The 26,876-nt window shown below is 36.1% G+C and overlaps 1 protein-coding gene across 5 annotated transcripts in view; it reads left to right on the forward strand.

The window, feature by feature from the left end:
* The window catches only part of tpk1 (thiamin pyrophosphokinase 1), a gene marked incomplete at its 3' end in the record, with an annotated part of 65,768 nt that overhangs the window by 20,733 nt on the left and 18,159 nt on the right, over positions 1–26,876 (forward strand). For all 5 annotated transcript variants that reach the window (XM_082183916.1, XM_082183917.1, XM_082183918.1 and 2 more), the window contains exons 4-8: positions 4,454–4,523; positions 13,497–13,569; positions 15,629–15,724; positions 18,773–18,919; positions 20,366–20,477. In XM_082183916.1, coding sequence (XP_082040042.1) covers positions 4,454–4,523; positions 13,497–13,569; positions 15,629–15,724; positions 18,773–18,919; positions 20,366–20,477 — 498 coding nt within the window. The remainder of the gene's footprint in view (positions 1–4,453; positions 4,524–13,496; positions 13,570–15,628; positions 15,725–18,772; positions 18,920–20,365; positions 20,478–26,876) is intronic.

Here is a 26,876-nt window from a genome sequence, read left to right on the forward strand (position 1 = left end):
AATATCAGCGACTAACTTGGACTTGACAGCGCTTCACGATCACGAGTCACGACTTCACAGAGACGCAGCTCTTGTATGTACTTTATTAGACAGGTGAGCAAATGTACATAAAACTAATCAATGTTTTATAGCTCAACATGATGAAATGTTAGAATATGATCAGTGTGTTATTCTAATGTTGATCTAGCTTACTGCTAGTCTCATACAGACAAACTAACACATAGAATAACATTATAACTTTAACACACTCAAATGCAGTTTAGTGTGATAGTGTAGAGCAAGTGAAACAGCGCTGTGTTACCTCACAAGTTTCATTCATCTAATACACGTCTAATACACTGACCTGTGTGAGCACTAATACAGCACTTGCGTTTGGTAGAATGAAATCTCCATTCCTTTCTATCCGTGGGACTCGCGTGTGACGCTGATATCATGATAAAAACATCAGTTTATTCACTCATCCATAAACATTATTAGATCCATCAGCTTGACGACAAGTTCCATAATTCCGCAGGAAAATTTGCGTCATCAACACCTTTGTTATTGTAAGAGGTTAGCGACCCCTAGCGGCGAAAAAAATACATATTGTACCTTTAACCCCCTGGGGTCGGCGGTTGCTCCTGCGCGATCACCTCGCTTTTTTTCTTATCAGTGCGAAAGAGACCCAAATAACTCAAAGATTTTTGTCATACATACAAGTCTTAAAAACACAAATAAAAAAATGGATATGTTCAAGAATATGGAAATAAAAAAACTATCAACTTTATATACACTTTTTATCTATTCAAGACTTTACTTAAAGGACAATTCCGGTATTTAACACTTTGAGTCTATTTTGTAGTTTGTTTTGGATGAACAAGAGTGGTGGACAAAGACATTTTGACAATGGTTCCTGTCTCGACTTTTTGACTATTTTAGAATTGCCCATGACCGCTTTAGAATGGGAGTCTATGGACATGCACAAACATGCCCTTAAAACAACCCTTAACATTTGTTTTCAAAACTGTGCAACTCACCGAGTGGTTAGTGGTGTTCTTTGATGTTCCAAAACAAGTAGCGTAGCGAAATACAGTTTCTGTCGTGTTTTATTTGGCATTTTGTAAAATCCCATTGATTTCCGTTGGAGGACTCATTGCTCGTTGATATTACTGCGCTACCGGAAACGGAAAGGGGGCTGTTTACATTTGGTTGTAGTCTTTTATGGTCTTTTCGCTCGGTTCGCTCGGAGTAAGTTAGCGAAATAAACAAACAAAAAAATCATTACATCTATTAAAATGGATTATGAAAGGTGGATTCTGGAGGACCCGCACAAATTTTTACCATATTGGATGGCTCAGTGACCAGTGCAATGTTGAGGCCTTGGGTATGAAGTTGAACTCGACTGACTGTCCCACGAGACCTTTTTTTACTCTATGCGCTAGACACGTTATCGCCATCAAGTGGTCGGGAGTGTGCCAACGCTTCAGACTCAAATATCGAGCGGAAGTTTATACGCGGTTGTGGGGTATCTGAAAAAATAGTTCCACTATAGAAAAATAAACGGATTGAAATCATACATTGCGCCGATATATTTGTTTTTAATCATCAACGAACACCACTAACCACTCGGTGAGTTGCACAGTTTTGAAAACGAACGTTAAGGGTTGTTTTAAGGGCATGTTTGTGCATGTCCATAGACTCCCATTTTAAAGCGGTCATGGGCAATTCTAAAATAGTCAAAAAGTTGAGACAGGAACCATTGTCAAAATTTCTTTGTCCACCACTCTTGTTCATCCAAAACAAACTACAAAATAGACTCAAAGTGTTAAATACCGGAATCGTCCTTTAAATAATGTTACGCACAATAATGCAATGTCTTAATTCATTAAATTAATTTAGGGGCTTTTCTCAGCATGGATGGATACCGTTAATTTTGTACGATGAGATTTTTTATTTGATGCAAAAAACGTTTAACGTCTTTTCAGTTACAATAAATGAATAATCATTTGATGACTTTTCTCATGTTATTAATTGATCTTAATTGACAGCCCTTTTTGTGTGTAGTGAATGCCCTGTTGATATAGGAGACTCTCGGTAGCTTATGTCAATCAGTAATTGACCACAGAATAGCCTTTAAACTGCAGACACTGCAGTACAAATGCAAGGTTGACTTTGATTTATTGAGTTATGTAGTCTAAGACATTGTTTAGAAGTCTAGACAAGTGGGAGAACAGACAACAATGGTAACAAAAGTGTCATTTGTATGTCACCCAGAGCAAGAAGATCCTTACAAGCATTCATGAAGTGTATTATCACGTTTTCAGGAGTGCAGAATTTTATTCAGTCATTGAAGGTGGCATGTAAATTGAAAGTGAATGTTCTTGTGTTGTTCATGCGCTTCCACCCCCTTCTGTGTCACCAGTACAGGTGTTTAACTGTTTAAAACATTTCCCTTGATTCTCCTCATGCTTTCACCTGATAGAAGTTGTTTTAACAGTATGCCCAAAGTCACCCTGTCCATTAGGATTGCAAGAGTGTCTTACAAACGCATTCCATTATTCATGAGGCGTATGATCCAATTCTCTTCCCTTGACGCTTAGTCATAAACCAACTGTGCTGACAAGATTACGTTCTTCTTGACACGATCTTTGTGACAATTCCTCACTCTCATAAGCATAACATCTGAGTGATTGTCCCAGAATAGCGTCTTTGTTTCATGCAACCGTGAAAATGTTCCCTCCCTTTTTCATGGAACTTATGTGTGAAAAACAAAACATAAAAGTCACCGTCGTTTGTTTTTAAATGCAGTACCGTTGGGTTTGTGTAGTTTTAAATAATAGGATTGCAGGCTTATAACCAAGCTACTTGATAAAAGAAGGAAGAAAAGTCTTCAAAGGAAAGCCGTCACTCTCAAAGCACCTGGTTTAAAATAACTAATTTATTCAGTGTAAAATTTTACATTCCTGTTTGTTACTTCTTGCTTTTGTCTAGAGAGTGAATCCCACATCTGGGACTATGCAATATTGTTAATTTTTGAAAATCTATTTGTACTCTTGTGCTTTTAATGTCTTGTGAATGTTTATTTTAATATTGGGGATGGACCTAGATATTTCTTGTGCAGCACTTTGGCCAACCAAGGTTGTTTAAAACATGCTTTATAAATAAATCAAATCAAACTTGAAACATCTGTGTGCTTTCGTTCAGCAGCTACAAAAAAGTCAAGAGCACTTCTTCTGAACTTCTGCTCGTGTCAGACTTCAAAGTCGGCAGAATTATCATTTTAATGTCACTTTAGATGTTTTTTTTTTGTACGTTTCCAACTGAGCATATGTTGCGACATCTTTCCAAGATTTGTTAGCCGGCACTGAATTCACAAACTAAAAACCGAATCTCAGGTAACACTTCACGTGAAGCTTGTTTATATAGTGCTTTATAAAGGTTGTCATAATACGTCTTTTCATAATTGTCTTAATAGTTATGCATTTTTTTATTTAAAATATTTTTTTATAAATATATTGTGTTTTATATATTATTTTATTCTAAAAATACTAAATCTGAAGTATATTGCAAAATATAAATATATATACCATATGAATATGCTTTATGCACTTTTTTTTATGGAGTATATTTCATAATTTTAGGATGCTATTATTTATTTATTTGTATGTAATAAATATAACAATTATGTTTTTATACATTTATTCTATTAATTGTATATAATATTATAAGATATTGTATACAATTATACAAATATTATGTATGTTTATATAAATATACACTGAATTATTGAATATATATTCAATAATTTAATACAAATTAATTAATTGATTAAATAAATGTTTCTATTAAATAAATATATATTTTGTTGTTATAATGCATTATAAATGAATATATAGGCCTACAATGAAAATCAGATTAAGTCAGATTTATAATACAAAACTTTAAAATATTTTCATGTTTATTTATATATTTTTTTCATATCTGTTTTTCATCAAAGGTAATACCTAAAGACATCATTATAGTATATGAAGTATTACACAGTGTAGATCAAGATTCATTATGTAGATGTGGCTGTCATATCCCTTGTCAAAACCAGTGGCATGTTTAACTGGATTTAGCTTCCCACTGGCCTTACCTTGAAAATGACAAGTCTCACCATGCTTATCAGAATCGATGATGATCCTGACAGGACAGACTGACCTTCATCCTGAAATGATTAGTGCTTTCACGAAAGGCACAAGGGAGCCATTACTGTCATTATGGCCATGATCTAGAATAATCTATTTGTTTTCATTTTGGCATGTCAGCAGTTACCGAGATGGGCTCTGAAATGGCTTCAAACGTATAGCCGTATAATGTGATTTCAATGATATTTACCTCTTCACTCATTTTTGCTCCGAGATCAGAGTTGTAATGAAGGCGATCAAGGATTCATCTAAGCACCTCCTATTTCTTTCTTTTTTTGCCGTTTCAGCCAAGATCCGGGCATGTGCCGACGGAGGTGCCAATCATCTGTACCGGCTCACGGAGGGTCGTCGCGAGAGGTGAGAACCTATTTTGGCTCCCATCACTATTGACTCGGAGGGCAGAGATGGATCTGGTGATGTCAAGGTTCTGGTGTCATTGCACATGTTCATTCTCAGAGCTGCTGGACTTGTAGGAGGCCTCAGGAGTATCCTGTTTGCCAGAGTGCTTTCAGAGGACTTAACTCCTAATCCATCACCTTTTGTCAGTGGCTGACAGGCCAGATTCATCTCCAGGCCTCTAAATTGGGTACTTCTCTCCTCTCCTGAGCGGTTTTCAATTGTTTTCTTTTGTTTGGGTCCCCTTTTCATTCTACCACCTAAAAATAAAGCTGAATATCAGACTCTCCAAGCATGGAGTGATGGAACTAAACACATACTGGAGCATTTGTTTATTTAAAGGGATAGATTGTCCAAAAGTTAAATTCTGTCATTACTTAGCCTCATGTCCCTCCAAAAACAAATGCTCTAATTTTGTCACCTAGAAAATGTTTGGTTGTCAAGCTCCAAAAAGAACAAAAAAATAACTGTTGTATGGACTATTTTGGTAGCTTTGGTGTCTTTACATTTCGTCTCCTTATTAAAATAATTGCCTAAATAATTTGATCATCAAAATGACTTTGGCAATTATTTTAGGAAGGTGACGATTTGGAAAGACAATGTTTGTCTTTTGTTAAAGGAACATTCCAGGTTCAGTACAAGTTAAGCTTTATCAACAGCATTTGTGGTTTAATGTAGATTACTGCAAAAAGTAATTGACTTATCCCTTGTTTAATTTGTTAAAAGCAAAAATCGAGATTACAGTGAGGAATTTACTTTATGAGCCTGTGCAGCTTATGATTTTATTAAAGCTCAGTAAATTAATTATTTTGTTAACTTATGTCAACTGTTATGTATTATGTCAGCTGTTAAGTAGTTTTTGTCATTTTTACAGTCATGTTAGGGTTTTAATGTTGTGTTGTCATGGCAACAAACTTGTAAAATTGGATGCAGACAGAAAAGGTTAATAAACAATGCCCTAAAATACGCATATTATTTATGTATACTTTTGAAACAGTGAGTATTTTAAATGTTTATGGATTGGCCCTATTCGCTTCCATTGTAAGTGCTTTTTATGTAACCAAGATTTTTGTGTTTTTTAAAGAAAAGGAGCGACAAGTGGAAACCTTGTCAGCAAGTGTTGTCAATAAAGCTTAAAGGGTTAGTTCACCTAAAAATTACCCAAAAATAACTATAATCACTGGCTTCCGGAAACAGCCATACGCGAGTCTAGAGGTCACTCTTCCGCCGGAACTCGACTTGTGTACAGCCGTTACCGGAAGCCAATGTTTATTGTTTATAAAGTTGTAAATATGGAAACGCATCGCATTGCTTCAGAAGGCCTTTATTAACCCTGTGGATTTGTATGGATTACTTTTATGTTGGATGGATGCGCTTTTTTGGACTTCAAAATCTAAGGTACCATTCACTCCCATTATAAAGCTTGGAAGAGCCAGGATATTTTTTTTGGTTGGGTTTGGCTGAAAGAAAGATGAAGGATGGCTTGAGAGTGAGTAAATTGTGGGATAATTTTCATCTTTGGGTGAACTAACCTTTTAATTCAAGTTAGCAGCATGAAGCAAAAGTAGAAAATTCGTAACACAATTTTTTGTATTTAAAAATAGCCACTGTCTTTTAATGGCATAACAATGATTGTTAAAACTTTTAATTACTGAAACCATGAAACGCTCTCCCTCTCTGGCAAGTACACTTCTTTAAATTGATAAGCATGATATTGGTTTTAAAAAGCCTGAGCCAGTAAAATTATTCAAATAGGATAATAAACAGCAAATTGACATATATTGCGCCACATATAATAGACTGAGCTGCTGCTTCAAAACAGCTGGTTTATTGTGACGGCAGGCATATTTAAGGGAGTCAGAATTTCTTCATAGGGAGCTAATGATCCGTTCAGCACACTGCCAGTAAAGTATGTTTCGACTGCGATCGTCAGAAGCTTGTTGTTTTGAGCTTATCAGCTTGCAGCAGCACTGCCAAAGACACCTCAAAGGACGTTCCAAAAAATAAACAATCTCTTTTGAATGCACACATACAGCAGGCCCTGTTCCATGTCACATCCATCAATTCTCTTGTACCTGTCATTGCTTTACTCCATATGCTTTTGTTGTCATCAGTAGATTTTATTCAGAGCTGCCAGAACGGAGTATAGAATTCTTCTCCAGACAGTTAGCCAAATGCGTTGTCATTAGGGAATATCTACTCGCTGGAAATTAATTGGGTCTGAGCAACAAGCAAAATATTCCATATTTGGAGTCGAATATCATCAACAGATGTGCTTTTTTAGTTCTTCCTTTGATGGAAGTATGGAATTAACATTTTTGAAGGAATTAAAGGGATACTTCATCGAAAAAAAATTATATTTCTGTAATGTGCTACCCTCATTTAATTCCATACATACATAATTTAGATATTTCCTATGAATTGTTTGATTCAGTTCAAAACTGATCTGAATAATTCAAATCTTTTTATCGAATTGGTTGATTTGGTTCACAAAATCACTCTAAATGAATGAGACCTTGAAGTGAATCAGTGTATCCAGTTCATAAAACCAGTCTAAGTGATTCAGATATTTGTAATGAATCAGTTGATACAGTTCACATAACAGATATTATTCAATAAAAATATTTGTTATTAAAAATATTGGTTAATTCAGGTTTTTTTTAGTTTTTTTTTTATTATGGTCTGAATTATTCCAGAAACTTATATGAACAATTCCCCCAAAAAAATTTAATTGGTTAAGTTAACCTTTATTTAACCAGGCAAGTCACTTAAGAACAAGTTCTTATTTTCAACAACAGCCTGGTTGATTAGATTCACAAAATCACTCTAAATGGATAAGATCTTCAAGTGAATCAGTTTTTCCAGTTCATAAAACCAGTCTAAATTATTCAGATATTTGTAATGAATATTTGAATACAGTTCATAAAACCGGTCTATATTAATCACATATTTGTAATGAATCAGTTGATCCAGTTCACATAACAGATATTATTAATTCAAAATATTGCTTAATTCAGTTTAAAAACAAATGGTCTGATTGATCCCAGTCTTTTCAATAAATTGGTTGATTCAGTTCACAAAAATGGTCTGAAAGATTCAAATCTTTTCAATTAATTCAGTTCACAAAAATGGTCTGAATGATTCAGATCTTTTCAATTAACGTGTTGTTTCAGTTCACAAAACCAGCCTAAAGTTCAACTCACTTGCCAGTGATCCCAGCTCGTTGAGGGTAGGAACATCAATGAATAACAACTTAAATTGTGGTCTGTTTCTAACACTGAATTATTATGTTGAAAAGATGTGAGGGTGCATAAATGATGACAGAAGTTTTGAGTGAACTATCACTTTAATTGAAAATTGCTGAGTTGACCAAAACCTTCCGCACAGTGTGTAACTAATGATACTTGCAAATCTGTCTGCACATTGTGACATCTTTTTGTTTTATACTCATTTGTGAGCAGTGATCATTCCCAGAAGTCTTTTTGATGCAGGACCGGAACACATTTCATATGTCTGGCAGACCTCTGGCCTTGCCTAATTACATGCATCCACAGTGATTATTCATTTTTAATCTCACTGTGCAAACAGGAGCTGACAGGGAGGGAAATCTTCAGAGCTGGTGCACAGATCAAGACACATCCTGTTATTATCTCACACTGCCTTAAATGTAATTACTGCATTGACCTTTCCTGGTACATTTTGATTAGTTTAGAAAGCTCAGTTTTATTTGAACTGGAGCAGTGAACACACTTATTGCTTTGGAGCTCATGAAACATACCATGCTTTATTCTACCATTTGCAGATGGTATCGGCCATTATTATGGAACAGGTTTCTAGTCCCAGAATTTCTGGATTATCAACAGTGATCGCTCTCTGGATAATCTCAAATGTTCAGATGTCTCATTAGCTGTTAGATTGGTACATAAATACATTTCTCTTAAACCCGCTACTGTTTCTGTAGCTCAGAAACAGACAAGTGAGAGCTTCTATCTGAAAGTTTCATTAAAGGGGTAGTTCACCCAAAAATGAAAATTCTGTCATTATTTACACACTCTTAAGTTGTTCCAAACCTGTATGAATTTCTTTCATCTTTCACACAAAAGAAGACATTTTGAAAAATGTCAGAAACCAAACAGTTGATGGACCACATTGACTTCCATAGTATTTTTCCCATACAATGGAAGTCAATGGCATCCATCAACTCTTTGGTTACCCATGTTCTTCAAAATATCTTCTTTTGTGTTTAGCAGAAGAAATAAATTCACACAAGTTTAGAACAATCTGAGGGTGAGTAAATGATTGCAGAATTTTCAGTTTTGGTTGAACTATCCCTTTAAATCTTTTAATTGCTGTGGTACTATCTTCACAAGTAAGTGTAAATGTTAACCTGAAGAATCATGTGACACTGAAGACTGGAGTAAAGGCTTCGGAAAATTCAGCTTTGCCATCACAGGAATAAATGACATTTTACATTTAACCTTTTTCTGTCCTCTTTTAATCTACTTATAATGTTAGTATTTTAGATTATTATTTTTTGGCCATTCCTTTAAGACTTCAATATGTAAATTAGTGTTGTTATGATTGGCTACCACATATGAAATAAGTATTAATGCTTACTAAATAGTTTCAAAAACCAACAATGAAATATCCATCAGTTAAAGTGAAAATCAAGCTTTTAATGTTGTTTATACTGTATGTGTGTTGTTTTTAATATGCTTTAAGACAAACCATATGCAAATTCATAAGTCAACACCATTAATGAGTATTTTCTCTTTAAAACGGCAGTGAACCAAAGACAGTCTCAAAAACACGGTTTGAAATCCCTGGTGTTTCTGACAAACTACCTTTTAACCAATCCCTGCCTTCAACATGTGATTGTCAGCAAGTGAATCTCTAAGCTGGTGTGAGTGAGTGGAGGCGGGGCTAATTTGCATATTCATAGAACGGTGTATACTAAATGGGACAAGGGTGTAGAGTTACTTTCAAGCTATTTTAAGAATAGTTTTTTTCCCCCCAAAATGATTGACTACAGGGGGACTTTAAGGTTGTACTAAATGATCAGGCACTTAAGCCAGTAGTTGTGACTTCATTATCGTGACTATGAATAATATGAAGCAGGGAAGTTCAGTACGCTTATTCAGACACAATGTATGTCACCATGGATACACAGTAATGTACAGTACTTCAGCTTGGTACTTGTTGTGCGGCTGTTGTTATTCGAACTTGTGTGACCTTTACTGATTATGGAGTCGTCGAAATTGAACTCCGAGGCATAATCAAAAGCTGATCGTCTGTTCAAATGATCCACTCAGGAGGGGCGGCTTTATGATTTCAACAGACTGTCTGTAATGAAGCAACAGCTGAAGAGGTCTCTTGAGGGGTCTTCTGAGAGGTGTGTGAAACTGCCAGGCATAAAGCAGGCGATCTGTTATTTAAGTCCTGAGTGGGCTTATTGACTTAAAAAATAGAGCGGAATTTGTGCTGCACCAAATGAAGCCAATACCAAGCTCCCCTGTTGATGAAAAGTCACATCACTTATTAGAAAACAAAGGCTGCAACAAAATACAAGACGTTTAAGGATTTGCATGTAGTTTTGTTCCTGAATGTCACTTGGGATCCCAATTTTCACCTCCCCACATCCTCATTGATGTTATTTTAGAGTGCGTAACAAGAAAACAACCAGGAAGCCAGACCGATAACTGTGATCTTGTCTGTCTGTCTTGTCTCTTTGGGCTGTGACAAAATGAAAGAAGCATCTGATGTGACAGGGTGTCTGATCTCAGGTTCTCCCATTGGGGTTGGTCTTGACCTCCTGGAATTACTTCAATTCTTAATTCTAATTTTCTCTGTGCCGGTTCAAATCGAGTTCTTTTCCAACGAGGTATAGTCCCTGCGTTACGATTAAGTTTAAGTGACACTTTAATTTGAATGTAAAAGAGGTGTATTTTGCCTCCAATTTGAGCTCTGCGGTGGGAAGAACTGTTTTGCTGATAAAATGTCAAAAGGAAAGGTTTAATTTAGCTTCACCTTAATGTGGCCGGAGAACTGTCACTGCTGAGGGTTATTTATGGTTTCCTGTTTAACCATTGTCTATTGGAGCGCAACAACAGGAAACTTTAAAACTGTTTATTGCTTTGAATTGCTTTTTCTTGCACATTGAACCCTTGGTCAAAGCCAGAAGTGTTATAGATGATCCAGCTTTTTTGGCAGAAAGATTAATTGGGGCTTATAAATCAATTAGTAGGTGTACAAATTGTAACCACGTTGAATCTTAACATGATATAATATGCTTGATCACTTTTTGATTTACGTTTAACGGTTCCATTCCATTAATGGTTTTCGCATTTTGACCCCTTGTTACGGACATAATGTTTTATTAACTCTTTCTCTGCCATCGACTTAAATTTCCATCATTTATGAGACAACGCTTCCCTGCCACTGATGGAAATTTCCGGCTTTCCGTGTTTTCACTGTTATATGGTAGGGGGCGCTATTAGGCATCTTCTGAAAGAGTACTGAATCTCCTGATCAAAACACAGGCGAAGAAAAAGAAACAAGCAATATCATATGTAATCATATGCATATGTAAATGAAACACGTTCATCAACATTATACAACAGCATACAAGTATACAACATTGTATAACAGCATACAAAACTGCCTAAATGTTACTGAATGTCGACCCAGGAAGTGGTATAGGACTGTGAAAGCTTTGGGTGTGTTGATGGACTCGATCTACTCCATCTATGTTTTGATCGTCATTCTGAATTTTCTCAGCTTTATGCTTAAAATGTTGCTTTTTTAATGAAACTTACCCACATTCTAGTGTTGATAAAAAAAGGAATGCATGAAGCTAGAATAAAAGTTTATATATATATATATATATATATATATATAAAGCTTGTGAGTCATTGTTTAGTGAATCAACCCAGTGTAGTCCGATTCCTGAAAGAATGACTCTAATGAATAGGCCTATGTTCTTTTTAGTGAATCAAACTCATAAAGTTTGCAACTAACTAAGAGAAAAATCTGTTTAATTACTGACTAGTTGTTCATTACGTTGTTTAGTTAAAGATGCACATTATAGATTTTTTCAGTCAGTGAAATTTTTGTTTTGTTTTGTTCGTACGGCTGCACGATATTGAAAGAAAAAAAAAGATTAAATAACGTGATATTCGAAATGCGATACGATAATGCATATACATGTTTATAAATAAACGTAAATTATATTTAAAATGATATAACCTACATACATGTTTCACATTCTTTTTGTCAGAAGAAAACATCCCTTCTTCTGAAAGTGAGCAGCAGTGTTTCACTAGTAGCATAAGAAGTGTCATTTTAACATCAGTGTAAACCCCTGGGTTTAGGGTTTCAGGTAGGCCTACATTAGGTTTATTTAACAACAGAAATTGAATAATCAAATGTAAAAAAATAAACACTGCTCAGTCTTCACTGTATGAATTAAATATATGCTGATACTTATTAAAGCTACAAAAGCTATTCAGTCAAGAACAGTGAGGGATTTTCTCTTTGTCTTTTGTTCATGGCCCCAGTTATTGCAAGCCGTTGCGATATGCATATCGCAATATGTACATTTGAGATATTTCGATACATTGCACAGCCCTATATTGTTCTTTAATATATGTGACCTTTGACCGCAAAAACCAGTAACAATTAGGGTAATTTTTTTTAAATTGAGATTTATACATCATCAAAAAGCTGAATAAATAAGCTTCCCATAGATGTATGGTCTGTAAGGATATGACAATATTTGGCTGAGATTCAACTATTTGAAAATCGGGAATCTGAGGGTGCAAAAAAATCGAAACGTTCAGAAAATCGCCTTTAAACTTGTCCATTTATGTTCACGATTTTGCTGCATCCACTCACAAAAATATATTTACGGTAGTAAATTTACAAAATATCTTCATGGAACAGATCTTTACTTAATATCCTAATGATTTTTGGCATAAAAGAAAAATGTATCATTTTGACCCATACAATGTATTGTTGGCTATTGCAACAAATAGACCCGTGCGACTTGACTGGTTTTGTGGTCCAGGGTCACATATAGTTTATTCCATTTATGCTCCCTCTAAAAAGACCGTAAAAAGTCATTAAAAACAGAATTGCATTTCTTATTTTCCAATCATTTGTTGTTTAAATGGACTAAATGAATAATTAATTTTAAAACATGAGCAGTAGTAAAACTGATGATTGTCTTAGCAAGCTTAGTGTCAATTTAGTATCATTGGACTGGCTTTTTTCCCCATACAACCTGTTTATAACACAGCCGGTGTTCTCCTGGTCGGGCCTCAGATTCATCCGTGAGATGAAGATAGTGCTCCTGTAATCCGCTGCCGTGTTATTCTTAAACCAGCTCGGCAGCGCATCTCTGCTCATTCAGCGGCTACATGCACCGCCCGGCGGACCGTGAAATCATAACATCGAGTCTTTATGCTTTAATGCCTACCTATACCCACGCTGCCTTTTTTCTCTCAGGGAATAAAACGAAAGAAGCCGCGACATGATCTGCCTTTCTCAAAATGAATACTCTGCCCATCTGAGCGAAGAAAATCTTGTCATTGCCTCCTGTATATATCGTAAATCTATGTTGCAAAAGTTTGGGGTGAGGTATATGGCAATGGCGCAGTGTGCATCAATTCTCTCTCAACCCCTCACTGTGTCAAGAGGCTGTCTGTGTCGCTTTTGTCATGTCTGGGGACAGATAGTGCTGTGAATGGCAGGCGTTGAATGGCTCTAGTGGGGTCCTGTCACTGAAGCTTTCCATGGCCCGTGTCAGAGACGCACCTTCATTTCACATGAATAAAGGATCCGATGGCTGCACAAATTGTGCCTTTTTACCCATCACCCTCTTCTCCCACTCTCGCTCACATCAGTTTCTCTCTCTCTCTATGTCTTCCCGTCAAGTTTTCTCCCAGACTACATAAATGGAGACTTTGATTCAATCCTGCCAGAGGTCAAGGCGTTTTACACAGAAAAGGTAAGCGTACTCTCTCTGGAACTCTCTCGTGATGTCTCTTTTACTTTCTTTTTATTTTCATATGTTTGCATATGCATATATTATATATTCTTTCCCTTCTTGGAAGTTATGAAATTAGTTATAATGAAATTAGTAATATTTCCAGAAATTGTTTTAATAATTTGCTTCGGCTCCAGTATAATTAGAATAAGGTGATTCTTTAATTTTAGAAGCATATTTTATTTTAATTTCACACACTTCATGCAGTATAATTGGGTATTGTACATAGTGCTTATTATTTGTACATTAAAATATATAGCTGCTTTTATATTTTAGTATCATAGCATCATATTTGGGGGGTTCCTTGACACAAAAGAAATTGAAAATCACTGACCTAGAGCATGAAACCATTGAAATTCAAGAGGAAAATTAACAATTCGGGTTTCTAAGTGGTATTTAGCCTATTGTAAATTGATAAATATGCATAATATTTGGCCTATAAAGTTCATCACAATATTAATGAATTTCGATGTTTGATTTTAAGCACTTTTGTACTTCAGTATGAAGTACTATTTTGTTATTGTTTCCTGAAGCAAAACCCTTTGAGAGTCACTGGTATAAATATATCCATAAATTCTCCAAAACTGATATAAAAATATGTTAAATATTAATGTAAGCTCTTTTGCGATATTATTTATGTGGCACACAAAGTTGGGCTGACAACACTTTCTGATTGAGATTCATATTTTGTCCTCTCCAGCTATGGCCCCCTGCCACTCACTTCCTCAAGTCATGTAGATTTCACAGATTCACACCACTGACTTCCTGTCATTCTGGAAAGGTGCAGTGTGGTGTGGTATCAGTCCAGTGGCTAAAGCTCTTAACAAAGCTAGTGAACCTGTGAAGTGAAGTGTTACCGAGAGGCCTCCACTGTGCCCTTGAGCAAAGCACTTAACTGCACTCTTCTCCTGTGGGACCGTCTCTGAAATTAGTGTACTGTACGTCAGTTTGAATGAAAACCATCTGCTAAGTAATGAGTAGCAGAGGTTATTTGCATTGTTATAATCCTGCATACATGCATTTTTATGTCATTCCTAAGCCGGTGTATACGGCTTTTGGGGGAACCGAAGTTTGACAAACCATGACGCTTGAATTTAAATGGGTTTGAAAAGGAATAAAAACTAGAATGATGCTCTGTGGAGGATAAAGGAAGGAACAGAAACAAGCTCCACGGATGACGTTTGGATGCAGGATTTTTGTGGTACCTGCTGCGTTTGAGAAGTCACCTGCGACGGCCGTGTATCAGCCGATCGAGGGACTGAGACTGGAAAACGAGCAACGTTCACCTCTGACCTACCTGACACTCAAAGAATTCGCACAGCAAGAGATCCCATTTACAAAACACAAAGCGCGATCAGACAAAGCGAGAAGCCTTAGGGCAGTCTGTAGTGTATCAACTTTAAAGTTTCAAAACTTTTTTTTTACGATCAGAGAGGCTGTTGTTTTCCCCTTTAGCCCCATTTTTATCCAAATACTTGATCTGATTTTGTTGGTCACATCAAATTTTGAAATATTTAAATATTTTGTAGTGGTCTTCAACACAGTGTAAAAAGATTTAATAGGAATAACTTCACTAAACAGTTGTCACTTTTTCACTCAGTATTTCAGTCCAAACTTGCTTTTTTTATCGCAAACATCCTTCTATGATGTTTAAGAGGTAATAAATGTGCAGAGATTATGTAAATGAAGTCACCATGATTTTTTTTCCCTCCTGTCTATGTAAATTAGTCTCATTATAGATACTATTTGCATGCTGCAAGTAATATTACGCTTATTACCGTTTACACCGTTCCTTGATTTGCATAAATCCTTTGCTGAATCTGGTGGTTAACACATAACTAGACTGTGTGCATATAAAATGTGTGTAAAACTTGTGAAAAAAGATATTTGACCAATTATGCATTCATACTTAACACATTCATATAAACTTTTACCAAAATTCTTGATGTTGAATTAAAAATTATGTTTATTTGTCAGCTATCCACATACTTGTCTTCCAATTTGACTTATTTTGCTCCAGAACTGCAAACTAATGGAAACGCCTGACCAGGATCTGACAGACTTCACTAAGTGCTTGGCTATTATGGTGGAGGAGATCAAAACACAGAAATTGCAGGTTGGACTCTATCTCTCCTCATCTGCATCTCTCTCTGTCTGTCTGTCTGTCTGGATGTTTCTGTCTTATGCTTCAGACCCGCTCCCCAACTTTTTGACCCCGTTTGTGCCTTAGAAACACATGTGACCACTTTGCATTTGTAGAATATAAACGAATCTGTCGTAATGAACCGTGACTTAACTGACAATCAATTGTGGCTAAATTGTGCAACAAAAAAAACATCAGTAAACTTGGTTACATGCTTTAAAAAAAATTACATCTGAAATGGAAAAAAATATCCATATCTGGTTTAGTTAACCCTTGTGAAAAAGAAGTGGACTTTAGCATACTTTTACCTATTATGAACAGAATATACTTTAAAAGCATATTATATACTGTACTTAAGTGTGAACAGAATGTAATGATTTAGGATACTTAATTGCATATTAATTGTTAAAAATATAATTATACATATTTAGATAATAATTACAAATATTTAGGTTTAAATGTATATTAAATGCAGTTACTTGAGCTTAAGTAGGGCTTAAAGGGATAGTTCATCCAAAAATGAATTTCTGTCATCATTTATTCACCCTCAAGTCGTTCCTAATCTGTATGAATTTCTTTCTTCTGCTGAACACAAAAGAAGATATTTTAAATAATGTCAGAAACCAAACAGTTGATGGGCCCCATTGACTTCCATAGTTTTTTCCTTATTATGCAAGTCAATGAGGCCCATCAACTGTTTGGTTTCTGCACAAATTCCAATGTCAAGTGGTCACAGAAAACATTTGAAATGAATATTGCCAGGTTTAAACTGGCCCTTTGTGATTCCATATCAAAGTGTGTTGCTCTGCCAAGCTGGGATGCAGGGAGTATGTGTACTAAAACACAAAATATAAATTTTGAGATGAGTACATTACAATGGAAAGAAAAGTGGAAACTCAAATTCATTGTGAAAACTGAGTTGGAAGATGCGGTGTACATTTTCACTTGTTTTTTTTTTACCCGTCAAACATAAAAGGTGAGCTCACACCTCAGCTTCAGTGTGAATTCACATCCTCCAGGAGCTGTCAGAAAGGTTTTGTATGGATATTGTGTGTGTGTGTGTCTGTCTGCTCCTCCTCTAAACCCCAGTCTGAGCTCCAGGCTTGTCAGACTGTCTGTTGGTCCTCACAGAGATGCCCATCACCGTCACAGACACTCCAGAGTTTTACCAATATATGAGCCTCAAGCTCAATCTACATGCATACTATGGCCTTCTAGCTTTTTCCCATTGTGTTTATATTCACCTCTGTATCTCAGCTCTACCTTTTGTGTCTTCAAGCTCTCACGAATGACTAGTAACACTTTTAGAAGTGACTAAGCTTAGCAATTCTGTCAGTCTTTCATTGTCTAAAACATGACTACAGCTTAAAATATGTATTTATCTGCTTGTTTTAAAGTGTTGACCCCAATCTGGGTGTCTCAGCCTAAGGTGACACAACAACAGAGCGCCCACCGACATTAATGTACTGTTTGATGCATGTTGCACAACAAAAAAAGCAAGACCAAGCTGTGGTTGATTGTTTTACAAGTTCATCCTGTCTAATTGAGCAGTTCTTGGACAGAATAAGTTGCAAAGTGGACCAGACATTATGCCAATAATTACAAAAATGGCTCGATGAGACATTTCGTCTGGGTGTCTCTGATTTGTGCTTGGTTATAACCCAAAGTTTGTGCTGTCATCATGAGAAAAGTTTGTACTGCCGTATTAGACTTTGCAGGGAATGTAAAGGTATACTTTGACCTCAGACTCCAAGTACAAGCTGCGAACATATCATTTCTGCTTCGCTTTTTAAAAAAGTTTTGCAATCAGTCTATATAATTACAGAGGCACTGTAACTTGAACAATTTATGTGTCAGATGTCTCATAAGTCCCGCTATTTAAACGAGCCAGTAGGGGCTGGCAGTGAAGTGTTGATTACCCACTGTGCATTTTAAAGAGTTTTTTTATCTCGTAGAGTTGTTGGATCTCACAGGGTGATAGGTACATTGCAGCAGTCAGACAAACGATCCCGGGAGCAAATATCAAAGACATTCTGCCAAGTCAACGCTTTCCAGTCCACACTGTTCCCTCGGAATACTTTCCATAATGTATGACTCTGTTGTTTAGTGAAGACGCACATCATTTTTGGCTGCTGTGGGAAGGAAAAAGCTACGGTGCAAATTTGCAACAGCACTTTCAGAACATTTATCCTCGACTTGCAGATTCTGTCGCACAAACACTCATTCGTTTGTACGTTTGTTCATTCATTTGTTTGTTTGTTCGTTCACTAGTTGGTGCAGCAGCAATTAAAAAATTGGGGATGCATAAATAACCTTTATCCATTGCTTTGCTCCCACAATCGCTGATTTCTTTGTCCATTTGTTCATTTATTCATTTGTTTGTTTGTTTCATTTGTTAGTGCAAGAGCACTTTTAAAACATTTATTTATTGATTGATTAGTTTACCCATTCATTAATTCGTTTGTTCGTTCGTTTATTCATTCTTTTGTTGATTCATTCATTCATTTGTTGATTCATTCATTCAATTGTTGGTTCATTAATTTGTTTGTTGATACATTGTTTATTTCTTTGTTCCGTTGTTTGTTCATTTGTTTAAGAAATTTTATTCTGGGGTTACATAAATCATAATCCACAGCTTTACTCCTACAATCGCTGATTTATTTGTCTTTCATTAATTCACTCTTTTGTTTGTTAATGCAATAGCCAATGCCAGCCATTTTTAAAACATTTATTCTGAAGTTGCATAAAGAATCAATATCCACTGCTTACACACTCACACATTCATTCATTCATTTGTTGTTTGTTCATTTGTTTGTGTAATAGCACTTTAAGAAAATCTATCCTGAAGTTGCATGACAAAAAATCTAATGCTTTGCTCCCACAATCATTCATTTGGTTAGTTGTTGGTTCATTCAGTTGTTTGTGCAATAGCACTTTAAGAGCATCATTCATTCATCTGTTCATTTGATTGTTCATTGGTTCATTTATTTATCTGTTTTCCCATCACTCATCTGTTTGCAGATTGACACTATCATAACACTGGGTGGTCTTGGAGGCCGCTTCGACCAGATCATGGCCACAGTGGAGACCTTGTTTCATGCCCAGAAGATAACGGATTTGCCTGTGGTGGTTATACAAGACCGTTCTCTGGCTTTCCTTCTCCAAGAGGTAAACACTTCTCTCTCTCATTAGCATGTGCTAATCAGTGTTTGCACTTGTGCGCTTTTGACATCACTGATAATTTGATTGCAGCACTTAATAATCAATCGTGATATTAAGCAATTAACAACTGCAGAGACACTTTGCTGCCTCTTCTCTGTTGTTTCCTATTTGTGCACTTTTAAAGGATCTGAATGTCTGAATTAATGCTAGACTAACGAAAGATATTGCCTTATGCATTGTCAACATTTTCATACAACAGTACTATACCTGAATATAACAAATACAAACATGTGAGAGATGCATATTTGTATTTTATGATGTTTTAGAGATGGTAATACAAAGACCAACTCATATTTGCACAATAACACGTACAAAGCCCTTATTTTTAAGTTTGTAAAACATTGCAATCTTGTTCGACTAATAAGAAAACCTTACAGAATTGCTCTAGCTGCATTACTTTACATTATGTATGAGAACATTTAATCAAGCTCTTAGGCTCATTGAGAATATAAGACATTGAGATGATTGTGAGACTCTGAATGTTGTAATGGGCCAGAAATTTAAATTAATGCATTTCAGTCTGTATAAAAATGTCCTTGACTGTTTCAATCCGACATAAAGCAGACTTATAAAACATGAATTCAGTTCTGTGCAGAATTCATTTGCTGCTATTCTTGGCTTTTCAGAGACTGATCAGAATTAGTTTTGAAAAGTCAAACTTTGAAGTTTGTACAACTCACTTTAAGATTAAAATAAAACATCTGCATTTATATATAGCATCTAACTTGCCAAATGCAGTAGGTGGTAATTATGATTTACAGATAAGTTCTCAGAACATCCAGGCAATTTTCGAGAGTAGCTGTAATTTTAGAAGCTTCATCATTCATCTTACTTTTAAGTATGTGCGTATATAGACAACACTCCACTTTATAAATGTGATATATGAAATTATCACAATATTGAACTAGACTGATGTTTGTAAGTGAGAGCTGAGAACCGCATTGCAAATGGTAGGTTGTCAGTGCCTCTGCATGTGAGAAAGTGGATTTCTCTCTGCTGGTCTGCAGTGGAGGATCATATCTGTGCATTTGAAGTCTCTCTTGGCATTCTTATCAGATGATATTACACTAATAATGAATGCTGAGCTAGTCAAGACTGTTTAAGATGGTGAGTGCTAGTTTTGTGCTGAACTAGTTGTTGGACTTATAAAGAATGAACCGGTCACACTATTATTCCATTCAGGTACAATGATTACAATGACAAATGAATGATTGTTATTGGTATTTTTTTTATTTTAAATTACATTAATTAAAAAAAATTATACTTTTAAAAATTTAATTCATAATTTCTCTCAACTCATTCAACATTTAGGGGAGGGAGCTCACTAGGTTTTCAAACAGAGTTTCACCCGCATTCTGTGACCTTCTCCTGCTCTTTTTCTCACACTTACAGGGCAAACAACACCGACTGAATGTGAACACCGGCTTGGAGGGGAAATGGTGTAGCCTGGTTCCTGTGGGCTGCCCTTGTCTTACCACCACTTCTGGGCTTAAATGGAACTTGGGTGAGTTGCATGCCTGTAGGCCACAGGTCTGTCCACCCACTCACACCAAAACACAGACATCCCTGAGGACCGTGCCCCAGCCTGTACCATCCTCTGTGCTCCATTTACATGGCCCTGTCCTAGATAGACATTCATTACCCATGCCAGCTCAAATCTCCCGCAAACTCTCACTGATGTTACAGTTGATGCAGTTTGTCATGCCTAGATTTAGAAAGATCTCACATTTGCATCATTGTATTTTAGCTTCTCCATGGCATTTCCTTTTGAAATGTTCATTTTGTTTCATAAATACGCTATTTCCTCCAGGGATGGCCCATTGATAGGATGGCTCTCACAGATTAAACTGTAGAAAGAAAGAAAAAATAAGTTTTGGGGACATTGGTTTTGTACTGTGTACTGGACATACTGCACAGTACAATCCATCATCACTTTAACATTAGACAGTTTTTACTTCCCTTTTAGAATTATATAAAGGAACATGGAGTAATTTTTGCTTTTCTTATATTAAATGTGAAGTTTGTAATTGCTTTGTGACCAAGATCACCAAAGTCTTGCAGAAAATATTGTTTTCATAAACACTACCCCCATCTGCCATTATTTAGAAGCGATATTCTCAACTCTGGTTTACTTTCCTGCACCGTTTAAGGGTGTTCTCGCACTTTAATTAGGTTCTCTTTGTTCTTTAGGTCCTTAACAAAAAAATAATACATTTAGTCCAGGTTTGGTTAGCATTTATACTGTCATATTGTGACACAGGACCTAAAGATACAAAAAAACAGCTTTTAGGATGTATATTCTACGACGGAACTTGTCGAACATCCAAAACAATGCTGTGTGCTGGGCTAAATGCGCTCGCTGTATGTGCGGATATATGATGGAGCTGACAACTCATTGAAGAGCTTATAAAATATGTAAAAGAGTCAAAACAGCGCAGGAATCCCTTTGTCATACACAAATGATCTGCTGCGAGGAGCCGAGGTACTGATGCCTGTACCGCACTGTGATGGGCAACATCGCGACTATGATGAGATAAAACATTCATTCGAACCACTTCAGAGTTCGTTTGCAAGCGGACCGAGAACCTTCTTTTCAGCGGCCTCAGTCCGCTTGTTTAGTGTGCACCAGGGTTCGGGTGGCAGCGTTCCACTTATTCAAATGAACCGCACTAACAGAGCAATTGCACCAGTGTTCATTTTAATTTAATCAAAAACATACCAAGTGTGAACACATCCTAACTCTAATCCTAATCAAACACACCTGATCAAGCTAATCAAGGGCTGTGTTCGAAATCGCCCCCTATACACTTAAATAGGGCACTATTTGAGGGGACAGCCATTTGTAGTGGTGTCCGAAACCATTGTGGACGTTATCGAGTGCACTCATTTCATCCCATATGTACACTCGTTAGAGAACACTCAACAGTTAGAGAATACCCATAATGCACTGTTAAGGTTGTGCCGAATGAATTCCCACGTCTCACCAGAAGATGGCACCTGCAGCTGAAACAGCAAACACAAACTATGCAAAAGTGTCGCCCTTCCAGCACACTCAGTGTCCGAATTCGCTCATTCAGTTTCATTCATTCCTTCAAGTGGACTATATTAGTGGAGTAATGTAGTGAATAGTGAATAGTGAATGAGAGTAAAGGGGGGCGAACACAGTTAAGGTCTTCAGGATTACTAGAAAGTTACCAGGCAGGTGAGTTTGATCAAGGTCTCAGCTAAACTCTGCAGAAAAAAGGGCCTTGAGGGCCTGAGTTGAGAACCCCTGGTTTAGACGAACAGATGGTTTGAAGAAACTATGCAATTAACTTTTCAGGATCAGCTGAATCAAACTTTGGTGGTTTTGAAGGGCTGTAGCTCTGAGTGGGTGATAGTGGGCTGCCTCCTACGTGCATTAAATGTTAAAGGTGTGCCAAATGATTTCTCTGACTGAAGACATTAGAAGGAATAGTAATGTAGCCCAACTGTTTGCCTTTGATCTGCTAATGCGAGCTGTCAACGAGAATAATCTCCAGTAAGTTTCCTCTGGAGGCTGGGGCTCGTCGTGAAAAAGCAAGCGCCCCTCCTCCTGTTAAATCTTGCAGAGGGCACAGGGGCTGTTGTAATGCTGGGACTGAAGTGACAGATACATGACTGAGAAGTTTAGCTTTATTGTGTCAGCCTCCTGATGTTTCTGTCAGTGGTGAATATTCCACTCAATTGTGATGGATCTGGACTATGACCTTTGACCTTGACTTAAAAACAATCAGCTTTAATATGCACAGGGGTATTGAAGAAGTTGGAAAGATGAAACATATTTATGCCTAAAAAAGCTGGTCTGTTGAAATCATAGGCCTCTACGATAAGTTTTAAAATGCATTAAGGCAATATAACCAACATATAACGGCTTATTGGAAATAAGTGCATCTATCTACATTTTTGTACCTATACAATTCACTGCAGTTTTTACCTCAATGGGCAGTAAAATACCAACAACTTTTATTATTTTTCACACAAATTATAGGAGCAGATTATCGATTAATACAGACTTATTTTTGCGCATTTCATTGCACAATACTATGTTTTGACCTCAAACACTTTTACCATAGAGCATTATTTGTAGACTAATACATTTTGATGTTGGCATTACATACCAGCTCAATTTGTATGGTATTTCTGATATTGTAAACTTGCTTGGTAGCTCACCTGGTACAGCAGGTACAAAAAACATGAGTGATGATTAAAAAAAAAATTGTAGAAGCAAGCTAAAATGGCGTAGTTGCTCCAGCAAATGCGATTTTATCTCATGTTTGCTTTGTTTATGGTAGGGGTTTAGTATAGGTGGTATGTTATATTCGCACATGATAAATATTTAGCGCCAGAGTTCGGACATGTAGGCTAATATAATTAAATGTTAATGTAATTAGATTCACATTCATTTGATTGAGATAAAACTGAACATGATGTCGCCGTTGTTCTCTACGTCATAAATATGTTGTAACCAATCCCATCAATGTGCGGATGGGCAAATCATTAACTATCTTGGTATATTTTTCTGTTGATATGAAAAATCGGGTACATTAAGCAATATAGCGGGTGAATTATGTACAGTATATGATATATATTATGATGTCATTGTCATGATGAACTATATGTTGTTGTTCAAAGCGTTTCTATGGATGCTGATTTTTAGAAGGCAGCTGTCTGACTCTGGATGGCGAATGGGAACATGGTTTGTGTAACATTAGCAACACATTATTAGCTGTTTGATAACATAGTCAAGCCAAAGGCTAATCATATTAATTACCGTTATGTGTCTGACATTGTAAAGAGCGATGCATAATATGCATTACCAATCTGATACATCGATGTGTGTACGAGCCTGTTTAATTCACTCTCCCTCTTTTTCTTCTGAATCAGTTTCTGGTTCAAACACATATGGCTGGATTAAACCAGTATTTCCACTTGTCATTGTGTAGCGTTCTACAGTAAAGTTGAGCGATTGGATCTCTGAGTGTGAGTGGAAGCGGGGCTAATTTGCATATTCATGGTATCGCGTATATTAAATGAAGGTGTAGAGTTATATTCAAGCTATTTTAAGGCATGAATAATTTTTTTCACTGGAAAAAACTTTTTAAATATGTTATTTTGGTGATTTAAAGATTAGTTTTAAAGGATAAAATGACTGACTACAGAGGGTCTTTAACAAATTAACTATAGTTTGTGATAATGTGGACAAATAAAGTTATACTAACAACTATATCTTATAAAGTTTTATCTATATTACTTAATAAATTAACATCACAAACGTATCTATTAACGAAATGGTAACTGTTTTATTTTTAAACTGCCAAAAAAAAACTGCCAAAACACTGACTGTTCTACAACATTTTCAAAGTGAGATTAAAAAATATTATATATATATAACATGCATATTTGTCGCATCTCTTGGTGCTGTGTTTATTAGTCTCGTTTTGTCTCATTACACTCAGCTCTTGCCGAGACTCCCTTGAGCCTTGAGTGTGATAATGAGAGAAACATATTCTGAGAGATAAACTACCAGTAATCACTTTTATAATTTCCTGTATGATCTTGAATAAATCTGCCTTTTGAGTTTTAGAAATATCTAATACAATGGAGACAGTGAAGATATGTCCTATTTCTAATATTATTTAAGAGTAAATATAATAAAGCACACCATTTCTTTTCATTTTAGCAGATTATTCGTTTTTGAAAATCCAGTTTTAATGATTGACTCCGGATATCTTGTTTATAAGCTACAGGAATGAGCTTTATTAAACAGCTTTATCAATAACTGATAGCCTGTTAATATTTGCTCTGTTTACTTTTTGAGGAAAATTATGTTTTGTGGAGTTAAGGTGGTGAATTAATGATCTAAACAAATCCTGATTGTTACACAAGCTTGTTCAGTCTGAGATGACTGATTTTCTTTAGATTGTACTCGTGAAAACGTTGTACTTATTATCAGTGTTGAAAACAGCACAACTGCTGCTATACTGTATGTACTAAATGACTCTTCTCTCACCATTTAAGTCTTAATTATTCCCAATATTTCATGGATTATTTATGACCACAAAAGTATTTACTTAAACGCAACCCTAGTAAATATTTATAGATAACAAGTGCAGGAGTGTGTGAGTTTAGCTTTTCACAGTAGCCTAAGGCTGACCTACAGCTCGGCGTAAGAGACTTCTGCTTGTTTTCACTGGAGTTAGTCCATCCAGTGCTTCCTCCTGGGAAAAGGACCTGCCAAGACACTTAACCTTAAGCAACTTACCAGCAACTAGATGACACTTAACACTCATAAACAGCTCTCATACACATACATAAGACAACGGCATATGTGTGTAAATTGAGAGGAGATCCAGAGTATGTGTTTATAAAACCTTTGGGAATATATTAATGAATGCATGACGGAAAAATGCCAAGGTGAGGTAATCATGATAAGCTACCAGCAAGGAGAAGCACCACAACTCAAGACTTGCTTATACATGTATTACAGTTATTTTAAATAACAAGCCACAAAATGTTCAGCTACACTAAGGGCATGACTGCCGTTTTCTCTGGAAGTGTTGACCTGCTGTTACTCAAACTGTAAACTGAGAGCTTGCAATGTTATGTTTGGTGGTGAATGTAGAATTCAGAGGCTATTGACCTTAGTCTGATCACCAATGCTCAGTCCTGAGAAAGATAAATTAGTTAATTTTGTGCTAGCCATACCATCACAGCAAATCATGACTTGAAGCTTCGATGAGTGATCATTTCTTTTTTTATATATGGAATGCATTTATTATATGTAAATATTAATTTGTGATATACTGCAGTGCTATTTTGCCCTACTTGTGGACAAAAAGGTGTTTTTTTTTCTTGCAAAAGAACTGCTTAGGATTCTCCCTTTAGGGGATTTTCTGTAGAGACTTGTGAAAGTTTGAGTTTGCTGTTCTTCAGCTATTAAGGCTAAGCACTAGATGAATTTCATATTGTTGCATTTTCTATTAGCTTTGTGGCTAGGGAAATACCCATAAGCCTTTGCGATTTTGAATAATTTCATTTTGCGTTTTAGCTCAAAGGATGGTGACTTGTGGGGATGTGTAAATAATTGCTAATTAGAATTCATAACTGCTTTAGGTCTTTTTAGTGCTTTTGATGTGCTGTTGAAGTAGTTTTGTAAAGTGTTTAACGTTCCCTTGTAGTATTTTAATGTAGCTTTTGGTCACTATACCGCTACTTGTTGGAAAAAATCACTTGTTAATGGAAAAACTGCAGCTGACAAAGTTAGTCTCCAACACTGTACTGCTACTAGGGTTGGGTATCGGTTGGGTTTTATCCGATACCAGTACCTACTCGGTATTTTTCAAACGGTTCCGGTGCTTAAACGGTTCTTAAACCGGTACTTAAGAAAACGAAACCGCACACACTTTATCAAAAAAAAATAATACCTGTGTGTGTTTTCTGAAAAAGATTTTCTGATTTCTGATTAAATAAAAAAATTGTGCCGTTTAAAAGGCTACTGATGTAGCCGAAAACACTTAAGTTAAGATAACATTTTTGTCTTCTCATATTATTTATATATATTATATATTAGGCTATATTACGTATTATATATTATAGACTTTTACAAAACAGAGAAATATCTGACACTGAGCAGAAATATTTAACACACATAGTATAGCCTCATATAAATATACTTGATATACTTCATACTTGATATGCAAGATTTGCAGTTGGCATTAAAATACTAGACTTACCCGAAGAGGAACACTGCAGCTGAACTTGAACTTTAGTCAAGAATGTGAGAGGTTTTGGGTTCTAATCCGCCTTCGTAGTTTTTTGTTTGTTTGTTTGTTGTTGTTGTTGTTGTTTTTTTAAACCGATTATGCTCATCAGTGGTTGTATA

Source organism: Leuciscus leuciscus (assembly GCF_965113295.1).
Source record: "Leuciscus leuciscus genome assembly, chromosome: 11".
Taxonomy (NCBI): domain Eukaryota; kingdom Metazoa; phylum Chordata; class Actinopteri; order Cypriniformes; family Leuciscidae; genus Leuciscus; species Leuciscus leuciscus.